General features: G+C 44.5%; 1 protein-coding gene and 1 long non-coding RNA gene across 3 annotated transcripts in view; one reads left to right on the top strand and one right to left on the bottom strand.

The window, feature by feature from the left end:
* The window catches only part of ERN1 (endoplasmic reticulum to nucleus signaling 1), a 64,081-nt gene extending 56,558 nt beyond the window's left edge, over positions 1 to 7,523 (bottom strand). Inside the window, exon 1 of the mRNA XM_081181280.1 lies at positions 7,392 to 7,523. Within this exon, the coding sequence (XP_081037406.1) occupies positions 7,392 to 7,481 (90 nt within the window). The 5' untranslated portion in view covers positions 7,482 to 7,523. The remainder of the gene's footprint in view (positions 1 to 7,391) is intronic.
* A 3,583-nt stretch (positions 7,524 to 11,106) lies between these two features.
* LOC308580231 lies at positions 11,107 to 15,212 on the top strand. 2 transcript variants are annotated; one of them, XR_014004722.1, is made up of 4 exons: positions 11,107 to 12,159; positions 12,284 to 12,470; positions 13,399 to 13,737; positions 14,095 to 15,212. It is a non-coding gene; the product is annotated as an uncharacterized lncRNA (long non-coding RNA). The 2 variants fall into 2 exon arrangements; XR_014004723.1 differs by lacking the exon at positions 12,284 to 12,470 and having other exon boundaries at positions 11,617 to 11,879.
* The last annotated feature ends 168 nt before the right edge of the window (positions 15,213 to 15,380 follow it).

The following is a 15,380-nucleotide window of genomic DNA, read 5'->3' as shown; positions in this document are numbered from 1 at the left end:
TCCACGACTGGACCTAATGGTCAGGGGTCCCTTTACCTTTATTCTTTGAAGATTGATGCGGCATAGCTTTCAGAGATAAATTGTACAGTACAATCTCATCTTGCACGGTAGTTACGTTTTGGGGGAGGCACGTATATGCAAAAATGTGCACATTTGAACCGCCCCCTTGGAACCACCCCTATGCAAATATCCTTAGCTTCTGGAGCTTGTGCACTGAGTGGGCCTTGCCTCGTAAGCAAGGCAAAGAGCTTAAAAGCGCTTTCCGCGCTGGAAAAACACAGTGCAAAAAGGAGCTGTTAAACTCTCCACCTTGTGCGCAATTCATCTGCACGATTTTAACCGGCCAGCTTTCAACTGCACAAGGTTGAAATCACGCAAGTTAACGACACATCAGATGCGATCGTACTGTACTTGTTTGCTCCTAAGCTTATTGTTATAGCCAAAGGCCATGACAAACCAGCAGAAAAAGTATCAACAAAATAACACAGAACATGCAACCATAATACAAGCCAACATCCATGATTCAAGAAAGAGAAGACACCAGGGACACTAATGATCTCAAATCCAGCTTGATTTCAGATTCACCAAAATAATTTACTGCAATTTCATCCAATTCCTTTTTCCTGATTGATTGATTGATTTGGCAGCCACTGCATAGAGGGGGCCACTCTGTGTGTTACGAAGCTATTATTGTATCGCAGAAGAAACTGAACCATTTCTGCCAGGGTGAAACCTGCTGTCTTGTGCAAACAAAGGGTTCAGAAAGTGATCTCTTGGGTCTCTATATAAGGGGCAGGCTATCAGATAACAGTGGTCTTCCACCTGATGTTGACCACAAATATCAAATCTCTGTGTGTATGGGATCTTGTTATAGCAGCCATCCATTCTCTACTTGACAGTCCTTAATCAAGAGGCCTATGATCTACACATGCAGTAGGAGGTGAAAGAACTCATAGGTGATAGAATGGACTGTACCACTACAGACCGTTTATGCAAGGGTGCATTCACAAATGTTATTTTCCCCACTTGGAGACTAAAGTGGTACAGTCCATTCTAGCTATTCAGAACTCTACCATCTTACTTTGCTGACTGTTTAGAAAAGACCTAAGTCTTACCTAAATCCTCTTAAAATCAATGACAAATCATGACTGACGTACCATATTGGTTTCAGCAGGTGTAACTAGCTTGCTGTTGGTCACTGGTCTACCAGTGCAAGTGAAAGCAGAAGCTTTAAATGTTATTTTTAAAGGCTATAGCAAATTTGAGGCAGCTTTGGTACCTGTTCTGCAATTTAGAATACACTGGCAGTTGTAATGAACTATTCAGCAATGCACTGCTTACTACACAACAGCCATCTCAGAATCTGGCATGTCTAAAAATTTTTTTGAAATATTTCCTACCTCTTATCCTTCAAAATTCAATGCTTACAAACCAGAAGGCAATATAAAAAAGAAAATGAAATGTTTCAGACGATTTCAATATCAGAGTTGAGAGATATTCTACCAGCTTGTCTACTTAATGTGACCTCCTATTAATGAGATGAAAATGTTGTTAATTATATGCAGAATCAAGTCTCCCCACTTCCCAGAGAGAACTGAATGACCAAACCGAGAGATCCAGAATTTATTTTAACATGGGATCTCCCTGACCCTGAGTGATGAAATCTGTTTTCTTAGTGCCTCCTTCCAGCAACTCCTGCAGTCAAGCTGGTGCCAAATGTATTGCTCCAATTTCTTTTGGACCACATCAGCAAGGCCGGGCGTGGGGTGGGAGTCTTGTCATCTGGGCAACCCAGAATCTCCATATAAACTGCCCAGGCTTGCGCCCCAGGGAGGGGCTGCTAACACAGCAATTTGGCTACATCCCTGGAGGCTCACTCCATTGTCTCTTGAGACAGACGGAGGCTTACAACATATTAATCTAACAAAATCTGTGAGAGCCTATGTTCGTATCCACTTTGGACATCCTAAGCGTAGTAATTCTTTTCTCCAGTGAGCAAGTGAAGGAAAAAAGGATGGGCAGATGAGGGAGGCATAACAGCACAAGACCCCCTCCCCGGGTGCTGTTTTGAGGAGGAAACATTGCCTGAATCAGTCCTGTAATTAAATGCATTGAAGAAAGTAAAATGCTAAATGTATTAACTCCTAATCTAAACCTTCATCTGGCTTTCTTTGTGTGCCCCAATATCTTATTATCTGGAACAGAATGTAGGGTCAGACTGTACAAGTCACACCTGCAAATATTTTACTGAATCCTGCCTCTTTTAACTTTGACGAGACCGGAGCAATACACGTTTCAGTGGGCAGATGAAACATATACTGTATTGTGTTCCTGGCAACTTATCGCTGGACATATGGGAAGGCAAAACATTTGAGAGAGCTTCCGCACAATAACACAAGCAACTAGCATGATCATCATATATGCCCTATGATTCATTGAGCTTATTTTGTCAGCAAGTGCTCTAATTACATTGCTAGGTTACAGCCTGATAGCATGCATAGGTTTTAGAAAACAAGTCACTAAAGCATGTTTAATGGAGTAGAGGGAGCTGTTATTTCTGCATTATTATTTCTATTTAAAAGGAAGCAGGGGGGAAACCACACTTTTCAAGTAAAAGCAAAAATATAGCTGAAGTTACTTTTGGTCTACAATAAATCAAACAATTCTAATACATTACCAGTATTTTCAGCCCCACTGAATATTAGTTGCACTTATTTATTCCATTTGTATTCTGCTATTTTACATGGAGTTCATGAAGGCCTACAAGGCCTACATGGGGTTTGCCCCATTTATCCTTGTGCTTAGAGACAGTTCACACCCAGTGACATTCCTGGTTGGACAAGGATTTGAAGTCAGGTCTCCCCAGTTCAGGCCCACTAGACCAGGAACCATTTTTTAAACCAAACATCCATATGGGGGCAAATAAATACCATATATTTGTAAAGTGGTAATACTGCTGCTGAGATCAGGCCTTAGATCAGGCCATGACCTGGTAGTATGCCCATTCCAACCCATCTGCTATAACAATGCTGGCTGGCTGTGTGTGAATTACATCCTTTAATAATGTATACTTTTTTTTAACCTTAAGCTTTCCCCCCCAAATTAATATTTTTTTTATTATGCATACTACAAAGGTGAACCAGACGAGTTTTAGAATATCCCAAGTTTGGCCCTTTCGGAGGGTGCACACTGCACATTCTGGCACTATTCTCTGCACAAATTCAGTGAAAATATACAAGATAAATAGCACCCTTTGGTACAATCCCTTGCCGGGTGCTGTGGCTTTGACTGCAAAAAATAGCACTCTAACATACCCTACTGCTTCCAGGCTTTCTCAACAATGCCCATTAAAAGGGTTCAGGGCTAACTCTCAATAATTCCTGTCTCAAGAGACAACAGTGTGATTTTTATGACAAGACAGGACAATTTAATTCCGCTACTTTTTTTTTTTTACTTCAAGAAAGCATAACTAACTCTTATTTTCCCCCTCTGTAATGCTAGAAATGTATCGTTTGATCAATGTTTATTTAATTCATTGTCCGCAACACAAATAAAAAAGCAAGAAAATTAGCATAATATTTTTAGGACCCACCTTATATTTGTGACTGTAAGTTGGCTTTAATATTGTGTTTTTAATGTTGTAGGTCTTTGGGTGAAGGGTAGGTGATTATTAACAACAACAATTCAATGCAAGGATTTAAAAAGGAGAAAAGGTGAAACCCAAGTATGGTTTTAGATATTTTTTCCCCATTTGAAGTCCTTGTTTTGAAAATCCTTGGTATTACAAATATTATGGCAACGCTCTGTTAAGCATGAATATTTTGAAAGAGGAAGGGGGTGAATAAGAAATATAATAATTTAGCCTCTCTTACCTCACTCATAATATCATACATGTATACCAGTACAAAAGAATGATGCATTTTTTTATTAAAAAAAACCTGACCTTAAAAGTTCCTCTCCTGAATGTGAATATAACCCATATTCCAAGACTGGGTTTCCTAATTATGTTGTCATTATAAGCAGGAAGACTGACAACGAGAATCTAATACAACTAGTTGCTACCATACCAACCTGAAAAAAGATGCACATAACTTCTTTTTAGTACACTTCTATATCAAAAATGGTCTAATGAAATACACCACTATGCTTCTTAGTTTGAATCTCATAAAACAGTGTCATTTTATCAACAGCTTTTAAACATATGAACGTGCTATCGCTAGACATGTGCAGAGCAGTAATGCGGGGGAACCCCTATAATAATTTGAAATAATCTTACACTAGGTATATATTAGCGGCTTAAAAGGCAGCAAGGTCATTTCCCTGCAGACCACTCCCTTGAAAGTCGCATTTACATGCTGTTATAAGGTACAGGTAAAGGACCCCTGGACGGTTAAGTCCAGTGAGATGCGAATATGGGGTTGCGGCACTCAACTTGCTTTCAGGCCGAGGGAGCCGGCGTTTGTCCACAGACAGTTTTCCGGTTCATGTGGCCAGCATGACTAAACCGCTATACCTATTTATCTACTTGCACTGGCGTGCTTTCGAACTGCCAGGTTGGCAGGAGCTGGGACAGAAGAACGGGAGCTCACCCCATTGCGGGGATTCGAACCACAGACCTTCCGATCAGCAAGCCCAAGAGGCTCAGTGGTTTAGACCACAGCGCCCCCTGCATCCCTATGCTGTTATACACACTAGAGAGGGGGGCAGCGAGATCTTCACTCAATGCATGTTACCTGTTCGGATTCCCCACCACTGTAACTCCCCCCCCCCAAACTCCTAATTAAGCTGCCACCCACATATGTGCAATGGCTGTCTCCAAGGTACACACTTCCAGTTCCAGCTTCATTGTGAAGTGATCGTGGCTTAAATTCACCTTTCGGCTTGAAGCCAGGTTTAAGGGGAAACGCATCAAACGGCAATATTTCTCAAGAAACCACACAATAGTTTGACATTGTTGTGGGAAATGTTGCGTCACGTATAAACGGATTCAAAAGCCGGGGGTGGGAGCACGCTGGAGCTGGATTAAGAGTTAGAATAGTGGTTAAAGTGTCAGACTAGAACCTGGGAGACCCGGGTTTAAATTCCCACCTGGCCATGCAGCTCAGAGTTGTTGTTGGGATTAAGTGAGGAGGAGAACCATTTACACTACCTTGAGCTCCTTGGAGGAAAAAAGGTGGAACATAAATGCAGTAAATAAATAAAAAAACGGTACTTTGAACACACAGCTTTAGTCTACATTACTAGTCAACAAAACCAAGCTCAGCTGGAAACCAGATGCTCTTTCCAACTTCCCATATTATCTCTGCAGCTATATAAAACAACCCTGGAGTAAGCCAGATAGTTCAAGAAGAGGTTGTTGAGTAATAACCCTTTCACCGCAACATGTGCTGGCTACAGTGCAATAATGGCTGAATATACATGTGAGGATGAAGGCCTAACTAGCTTCAAGAGAGAAACTTTGAAAAAAGTTTTAGTGTTAGTTTCCCCCTGACTGCAGGATGGGCAGAGTTAGGTGGGACAACCCCACAAGGAAGGAATGTAGCAGCTTATTGATTCTATGGAGCAGTAAAGACCAAATGGAAATTAGCAAACAGCTGTATTTAAAAAAATGATAATGCAAAAATAGCCACTTCGTAACTTGTCACCTTTTTTGAAAGTTCTTTGATCAGAACCAGTCATTTCTGTTACTATCCTGTCACTACAGACGAAAAAGATGTGTCCTTATTATAGTACTTCTATCCCTAAATATTAATATAGTGCTGGAGGTATTGTTCACACAGCCGGTACTCCAGTTAAGACTGAAAAGCAACTTATGCTGCAAAAAATATTATACTTCGGTTCAGTTATTGGTCAACCAAAAATAGTTTGTAACCGTAGAAAATAAGATGAGGGGAAAAAAGATGATGTCTCTATAGTCAGGTGTGACAAATACTGAAACCAGCAATTACTCGAGTGCATTCAACTGAGCAGTCTTCTACAACAATAAAAACACTGGGAGTGTTTTCTGTTTTGATGCAAATGTGCACCTTCATCTGAATTCACCAAAAGGAGTTTTGCCCATGTTTCTAGAATTGAGAAAAGCAGCAGCATAAGTCACTCATAAGTTTTCAGTTTCCTATGTTAATTTGAGAAGTTGGGCCCATGGAGCGATCCACAGGGCTTCAGAAACATGGCAAAATCCAGTTCCCCATGTCGAATAATCCAACAAGCCACTTTCCATGGAGCTCAAGTCACTACTGCACAGCAAATCCAGAGAGCGCCGATGTGGTGAAAATTATCTGACTTCACCCCTAAATGGCAAGAGACCCCCTAGACTTGAAAGGAACCCCTAGAAAAAGCATGCCAGCCTCCAATGGAAGAAGATGAGCAGGGCAACTCTCCCAAGAGATCATCGTCTTCCAGCAACATTGCCTCCAATGCCAAAGATGGCGAGATGCCTGGGGCATCTCTTACACACCCGTGACCCCAAATCCTCCGTGTGGCGCGGCAGGTAGAGGGGCTCAGCCTCCTGAGCCGGCCTTGCGATATGAGGGGTCCCTCATGTCCCCCCCTGGGGAGGCTCTGGAGAAAGGGAGTTCCATGTGGCATACAGGTGCCCACTAGAAAAGGCAGAGGAACAGGCCACAGGATGCCACCATACTTCAAAGCCGAACGCCCAGGTGCTGCTCTGCTTCCAACAAGTGCCAATCCTTAAAGAATTGGTTCCGAAGTAATCGACCACACCCCTCCCCACAGCCTCTCTCACTTCCAAGGAAACATAACAAGAGGGTAGAAAGAGGACCTATCCAAGTGACACCAGCACAAAAACCCCACACATATACTAAGTAAGAGAACATCAGCTTTGCCACACACCCCGTCTCCCCCCACTGTTTTCTTCCCAATCCCATAACACCAACGTCTCACGGCAAATGAAACTAATCGGCAGAAAACGCCACCCGGAGAATGAGGCAATGCCTGTGCTTTCGTTAAACGAGGAAAATACTCAATCGTCATAATAATACAGAATCGGTTTCCAAACAATAACCGCGAAGGGCAGTTCCCACATCCTCTGCCCACCTCACCTGCAACGAGGGCGAACTCTGGGAGCGCAGGCGGGGCAAATACCCCCATCATTTGCCCTCCCTTCTGCGCTCTAGGGGGCGCCAGAAGCGGCAGGGGAGTTTAGCGCCCGAGTTTCCCCGCATCTCTCCCCGACGGAGAAAGTACCTGAACCCCGCTTTGCGCCCCCCTGGGTTATGTTTGGGCCCCCCCCCACCATGCCCGTGAAAGGGCGAGAAGAAGCTAGGAAGCCTTTTCGGAACGCCCCTCTCCGCCTCTCCCCCAACCCAGCACCGCGCAGCTTCGCCCCCTCGCCCCCGGGAAAGCGGAGAGCCCCAGCCGTGCGCCCTTACCCGGGGTCCCAGACAGAGCAGCAGCCACAGAGCGGCCAGGCGGAGGAGAAGCCCACTGGACGCCGCCGCCACACGCTCCCGACGCGCCATGGCTCTCTCGACGCCGCTCCCGGGCCCCGGCGCAGCGCCCGCCCGCCCGGCTCGGCAGCCTCTCGGGCCGCCCCTGACTGCGGCGTGTCCGGCCTTCCTCCTCCGGAGGCGGAGCCTCGCCTCGCTCTGCCTTCCGCGTCAAAGGAGGAAGGGATGGAGAGGCGCGCGGAGGGTCGGGCCGAGCTCGTCGGGGGTTGCCGGGGGACTGGCACCGGCTGGCACTCAGGAGGCGCCTCCAAAGCCCTGCGCGAGGAAACCCTCGGCTTTATGAAACGGAGAGGCCAGAAAGAGGAGGGCCGGCCTTCAGCGGCTTCCCCGCCTTTCCCCTGCTGGCAACATGCCTGGCAGGGAGGGAGACGCACAGTGCGCGCGCGTGTGTGTCGCATATAGATCATGCCCTCCGACTTGTTTCCCCGAGGGAAGTAGGGACGTCCCATTCCTTAATGGTAATTTGGCTGTTTATACCCCGCCCATTGGACTGGGTGGCCCCAGCCACTTCGGGCGGCTTCCGACACATATAAAAAACATAATCAAACATTAACGTCCCTATACAGGATTGCCTTCAGACGGCTCCGGGGGTCGGATAGCTCCATACCCTCCGACGTTTCTCCCATGAATATAGGGAGGTCCTAAGGAAAAGCGGGACATTCCAGGATCAAATCAGACACCTGGCCGGCTTCTCTAAATCAGGGACGTCCCTGGAAAATAGGGACACTTGGAGGGTCTGATATATGTTTGAATGGGTGTAGATGTAGACATTTACACCTATTTTAATATGGTTTTCCACTCTGGAACCAAATGATTTTCAAGGTCTCGCGCCATAGGCAGCCCTGCCTTTTAGATGTGTCGCAGGGGTGCCAACTTGAATCAAATATTGGGGACCCCCCAGGTACGCCCTGCCCTGCATCATCAATCACATGATGCAGCACGCACACACCATTTGAATGGCAATGTCTATCAACTTGGGGGGTCCGCCCCCCTCAAATATTTTATTGGGGTGCCAAATGGGACCTTGGCCCATAGGAGTTGGCTCCTATGGATGTGTGCAAGAAATCCAAGCCACAAAGTAGCACCCCTCTACTCCCACATACTGGATGGAGCACCAGTCAGCTCCTCATTGCGCACATTTCTTAGGTACCTGGGCAGGTTTGGAGTCACAAGATTTGTAGGCCTTACTGGAATCAAAAGAAGTGGTGACAGATATAAACTGAACAAATAAATAAGCCTGTGTCAGAGCTGTTCTACTTGAGCTCCCTAGGTTCCTACAAAACTAGGTTTTGGTTTAAGTGTTCTGCAGCCTAGGCTTTTTCCTGACAACCTCATTTTCTGGAGACAGGAGATAGACCTGTCAAAAGTAGTTGGGTCAAGACGTGTTAACCATCTCAGCGAGAAAGAGGCCACAGGGTGGAAGGGTTGTTGTGCAGGACAAAATATCTACAGTATTGTAGGATATGTAGGGGGAGGAATATTTGACATTATTGATGTCTCAAGGCTGCCAAAAATCTTGAGTACAGTGCCAAAGACCTCATAGCATTTGATGATAATGATGCCTAGTGGGAAATAATGGTACTCTAGCACATGCTGTTGTGAATATGCAGGGACAGAGTAGGCTAAAAAGAGCACCAACTTTCCTGCTTGGAATATTTATGTTGGAATTGTTAATCACTTCCCATATGGATCTTTCAGACTTTATATGATTTTACAGAAAGGTAAATTAACAGCAATGGAAGCAGAAGTGTGTAGCATTAAAACTCAACAGGGCAGCAATCCTGCAAGTTCCAGAAAGAACCATGCTTGACAAAATGGAGGGCCCAGTCCATGCTGCTAAAATGTCTAAAGGTCAGTGAGAGCGGGACAAAAGCTTGTCTGAGTTCCCTGGCAATTTTAACCTGCAGACAAGTTAGTCCAATGAGAGATGTGTTTGTTTTGCATCTTGGCAGGCGGGTTTAGAGAGAGAAAGTCACCATGACCCCTCCAGTCCCTAGGTGAACTTCAGTTGTAATAATAAGAGAAACCATGCATTTCCATTAACTGTTCATCAGTTCGAAAGGTTCTTGAACAAACATAATGGAGATTAAAGGAGAGATTTGACCTCTGTGAATGAATGAATGCTGCTTAGCAAATGATTTTCCTGAGCGCGCCTAACTTGTATCTATATTTTTATGCTGTACTCATTAGCCCTTGTTAGATGTCATTTGCTGATGTTATAATTAATAGGAGTTGCAAGGCAAATGGTGCTCTGTTCAAAATCAAAACCGGTCTTCTAATTCTTATTCAATTTTCTGTGTACCAAGCTGAAATATACTCGGAGCCGCGTGTGGAGTTCATGCTCTTTATTCAGCTCATAGTAGTGAGAAATGCCAATTCCTCCAAAGTGTCTGCTTTATATACATTATTTACACAATGGGCCCCAAGTGATTCGCTAATTCTGGGATTCTCCTGTAGGCCAATCAGGTTGCGGATTCACTTCCACTTGGAGCTGGATTGGGTGGCTCCTGCGGACCAATCAGACTGCTGCATTCTGAATCCTATTGTTCTAGGACCAATCAGACTGCTGCATTTTGGATCCTATTGTTCTAGGACCAATCAGACTGCTGCATTTTGGATCCTATTCAACTCGGTACATAACACATGCCATTGCTTATATAGCCAGAAGAGAGGCATCAACAGATGCAGATGAGGGAGTCTTGCAATAACCCTCAGGTTTGCAGAAGTACCAAAAATTTCTAGAAGACTAAAGGGTGGTGGAGGAGCCCCTCAAGTCCCCGCAACTCCCATCGGCCAAATTTGGGCCCCTCAAGTCTCTTTGCTCATTTTGGGGCCCCCAAGTCTCCTCGGCCCACTTCAGGCCCTACAAGTCCCCTCAAGTCTCCTTAACCCACTTTGTCCCACTTCGGTCCCCTTAGCCCACTTTAGCCCAGGTTTTAGTACAAAACCAGCACTAAACTTTGGCACCTGTTTGGAGTCAATTGGACAAGGTTGGATTTTTGGGGCATTTGTTGTGTCAATTGGGGGGGGCAGCACGAAACGCATAGTTCACAGCACAAAACAGCACTAAAACTTTGGCAACAGTTTTGGGGGGATCCAGAATTTTGGGGCCACATGATAATGAAGCTTTAACAATCTGCAGTTGGGAGACTAGCACTGCAATTGCGATGGAAATCAAGTGAGGGAAGTAACCACAAACCAGGTTTTAAAAGGAAAGCAATGGTCTGAATGTGACGTTAGCTAATCATTTGCTGTGGAACCACTCCAAGTCATTACAGCAAGTGGAAGCAATTCCTTTGGTTTCACTGCAATTTAGCAAAACTGCCTAAAATGAGATCAGGACAAATGCATGTTGAGGGTTGTGTCCAAGGGCAAGTAAAAAATAAAAATGAAACTGAACAAGCAGGGGCTCTGCCAAACAGAGTTCCTGAAGCAATTTCTGCCTCTTCTTTCCTTATTATTTTCTATAATATTTATTTTTTATATTTTTTAAAAAAATAATTTCCTCATTATTTTTTATATTTTAAATGTTAATGGAACTCTTGATTTAGTAAGTTCCTTGCTGGAATACTGCTTTGTGTTGTCTTCCCAAAAGCATCTGCAATAAAGATAAAATAAATTAAGCATCTCCTCCTCATTTGATTATTTTCTGCCAGTGGACTTAAAACATATGTTTTTCCCTTAGCTCAACTCCAACAAAGGATGTTTTCCAGGGGGAAACGAGGAATACTGTACTCTCTTCCTAACTCCACCTACCCGTTTTTAAAATGAGCAATTAGTGTCCTCTAGCGGGTAGAAGCATTTGCTGGAGGCAAGTGAAATAAAATAAATCCGGAGCCGCAATCAAAAAGCAGCCAAGGCAACTACGCCTTTCAAAACTTGCGCAAATTACCCCGACTCACTCCATATTTAGTTAACGGCTTCGCAGAACCACAGCAACGTAGTTTCTCTGTTAAAAACAACAACGGTGCAAATAAATAAAAAGCAATTAAAACAACAACAACCAAGCAGGAAATGACGGACGTGGGAAAACGGAAAGATATTTCATATTGGGTCGTGCGCCACATGGCAACCCTAACTCAGCAGCGTCCTGATTTACAGCCCAATCCATTACTCAAGAGTAAATTAAGCAGGGTTTACAGGGTGCACAACACCGCCTGCAGCCGATCTCTTTTAGGCTGCAAGGCTTCAAGCGGCCGTAAAGAATAAGCGGCCCCAATCCCGGCGCCCCCAAAAGGCCGAAAGAAAACGCTTTGCGCATTAGCGATGTACTTTCACCTCGCCACATCCTCCGCATCCCACGCGGCTTCTGACGGGAAGGGGCGGGTCTTGGCGCGTCACAATGGGCATAAATAGAGCTGGAGAAAGCTGCTCCGGCCTTTTCGCTGCAAGGACGGGGAGCTGGGGAAGGTGAGTGCGGCTTATCCTTATTTTGAGAAGGGATTTACGTGGGGAGGGGAAAGAAACGAGGACCCTGCGTGGTTGGAGGAAGCAAAGAGCGGTGTCGGGAAGCCGTCCTGTGCAGGCGAGGAGACAGCAAGGGCAAATTCGGGACATTTCTTCTGGGCCGGTTGCTGCCCTATGGAGATCCGCGGGGCTTTACTCCCCGGTAAAATTGAAATAAAAACTTTGCAGCATCAGCACCACGCGTCACCCGCAGGACCAGGAAAGCAGAACGGAATAATGTCCGGTACAGTGCGGATTTTTTTTTTTTTTTTTGGGGGGGGGGGTTCTTAGCGCACGCAAAAAGTCCTTATATTTATACGCTCAGTAATTGGGAATAACGATTGCCGTGGATTTTCTTCTGCTCGCAGGCACCCGTCGGTTTTGGAACTTTGTTCCCAAAAAAGCACGTGCCATCACGGCGAAAAAGGGCAGGGAAATGTTCTGCGTGCTTTTGAGCAGGGCCTAGTGGCTAAAAGTGGAAGGACGTCCAACGTGCAGGGGGACCTTAAGAATATAGGATGCCGAATTATACAACTGCGCCCCCGTTAGGCTGGTGTATAGGCCACGTTAGTGTATATTTTGCAAAATGATCCCCAACACTTTTAATTGCTCGCTATTGCTTAACATGGTGGCGTAAAAGTATTATCTCTCCCCCATGCTCTCAGTTTCGTTTATATAGGCGATGCTCTGCTCAGACTGGCTGAATATAGCTGGAGGGAGTTATGCTCATAGCAGAGCATCTACTGCCAAGGGTGGAACTGGTGGTGGACTTTAGACTCTCCAGAACAAATGTGTGTGGACTTTTATGCTTTTGATGACTCTAGGCAGTCCTAAATCCTCTGAAATGCGGCTGGGTTTTTTCTTCTCTTTAACTGGAGAAAGTAGCCATTGAGAAAGGGAACACTCCTGACTGCCTAATGCTGGCTGCTGTGATGATTCTTTTTTGGCGTGTTAGACTGCTGATGCAGATGACGAGACATAGAATCTGAGCCTCCAGCATAAAATTATAGAAGGCAGGTTGTGCTACCCTGCAGGTAGCATCTTTATGCTGCCGTACGTGGCCCCATTAAGATGCATTCACAAGTGGGAGACAGAATAATGCTCCTCAAGCAAATATATTCATTACTGCTTACCAGTTGTAACTGGCAAGAGGATGGCAATGGCAGTGACTGGACTTTTATCTTTGCTCTTGTTTGTTTATGCTTGCAGTATTATGAAGAACCATTCTTGTTTTTAAAAAAGTTATGATCAAAGATTAAATCTCCTTTCAGCCATAATTAAGAGAATTACATTGCTTATGGAATGACTGGCTTGGCTGTGATGATTATCTTGCAGCAATCTGGCTGGCCCTATTTGCCGCACACCTGTGCGCTGTTGCAAAAGGAGAGCAGGCATGCAAGCTGTGTGTGTGCTGCACAGGAACAAAATTGTTCCATGTTGTCATTCCTCAGTCTAAACTCTACCCCCCCTTTTTTTTTTGCAGGCTAGTGTCTTCCTTTTCCTCGTGGAAAGAAAACTACATGAAGGAGCCGTTGCTCTTCGACTAAAGCTGCTGTGGGGATGCACTATTTTAAAATAAAATAATAAAATAAAAAACTATGGTGTGGCTCTTTTCTCTGTTGACTTTGAAGCACTGCCTTTGAACTGGTGCATGGCCGATTCCATGGCCTCACCGGCTACGCTACAGTGCAAAAGTAAAGGACTTGCTTATAACTGGTGCTGCTCAGCTGAAATCTGAGTGATTCTTTTAAGGGCAAGTTACATTTCATCTGATGATTAAATACTGCAATCTGGAACTGCATCAAGGGTTGCAAATACAGTGGTGCCTCGCAAGACGAAATTAATTCGTTCCGCGAGTTTTTTTGTCTAGCGAATTTTTCGTCTTGCGAAGCACGGTGTCGGAAAAGTTTTGGAAAACCTTCAAAAATCACCAAAAACCTCAAAAAAGGCTACCACACCGCGTTCTATGAGTTGCTCCTCGAAGTCAAGTCGCAACTGTATTAACAGTGTTAAGAAAAAGGAAACAAACTTGCAAAAAACGCAAGACATTTTCGTCTTGCGAAGCAAGCCCATAGGGAAATTTGTCTTGCGAAGCAGCTCAAAAACCGCAAAACCCTTTCGTCTAGCGAGTTTTTCGTCTTGCGAGGCATTCGTCTTGCGGGGCACCACTGTACCGTAGACAGTTGGCATTGTATACCAGAACTTACTGGGTTTCAGCTTGCCTTTGGTTTATTTGACCTGAATATTATACCCCTGGAGTCCACTGCTACCTCTTTTGAATAGTTGAATAGTCTTTTGTTTTATGTGACACCCCCCCCAACAAAAAATGTTTCTGGGAATGTTAGAGGCTTCCATTTAGGCAGAGGCTTAGGACAATACATGTCCAGACTAACAACACATAATTTGTGTAATAAATTCTAGAACATTGAATCCTCCCCTTGCCTGGAAAGTGTAATGAACAAGGCATTCATGACAAAACAATGGTTCTCATACCATCCCTTTCAGGAGCCTACAGCGAAGGTTTAAAAATTAACTACATTTCCTGAAAGATGCAATTTGTTTGGCATGAATAATATTTTTTTTTAATCATTAAAAACTTGGGGCATTAATTAAGTAAATGCCAGTCTGGATTATACGGGCCACAGGCAGTCCTGATGTACAGTCATACCTTGGAAGTCGAAAGGAATCTGTTCTGGAAGTCCGTTTGACTTCCAAAATGTTTTAATGCCAAATCACGGTTTCTGATTGGCTGCAGGAAACTCCTGCAGCCTATCAGAAGCCCCGTTGGACATTCGGGTTCCAAAAGAACATTCACAAACCGGAACTCTTGCCTCCAGGTTTGTGGCGTTTGGGAGCCAAAACGTCCCGAGATCAGGGCGTTTGGGATCCAAGGTACAAATGTAGTGGAGTCACTCTTGGTTTGGTATTGGTTATTGAGAGTGTGTGCTATATGAATCATAATTGAGCTATGAAATCTGGCATTGTCTAAATGTCCCTTAAGAGATACATCCTATAAGGGCCCCCTGTGCCTAAATCTAGCTGAAAGTACCCAAAAGCCAAGTTTGCAAACTGGATTTTTACTAGATCTGCCAACCACACAAATGGAGGCTGTACTTTGTATAGTGCAGTGATAGCGAACCTTTTAGAGACCAAAGGGCCCAAACTGCAACTCAAAAGTGCCAACACGGGAATTTAACCTGTATATCTCATTTTTTCTGTGTGCGTATTTCGTCTTTATGACTGCTGTTGTAATAAATAATCCACGAAAGTTGCTGCATTAAAATCTTCATTAAATTACCTTTCCTTTGGTATATAATTTTATGGTATAACTCAGTGTGTTTTTTCTAAAAAAATGTGTTTGGGAGCACTCTCATTTTGACTTAAGAAAATCACGGGGGGGGGGGATAAATGCCATAAATACAGTTAAATTTGGAAAGATAAATACAGTCGTACCTTTTTGAAGAG

This window comes from Podarcis bocagei, assembly GCF_964188305.1.
Source record: "Podarcis bocagei genome assembly, chromosome: 2".
Lineage (NCBI taxonomy): Eukaryota > Metazoa > Chordata > Lepidosauria > Squamata > Lacertidae > Podarcis > Podarcis bocagei.
Note: the sequence above shows the minus strand (reverse complement) of the source record. Positions and strands in the feature narration are given on the sequence as shown.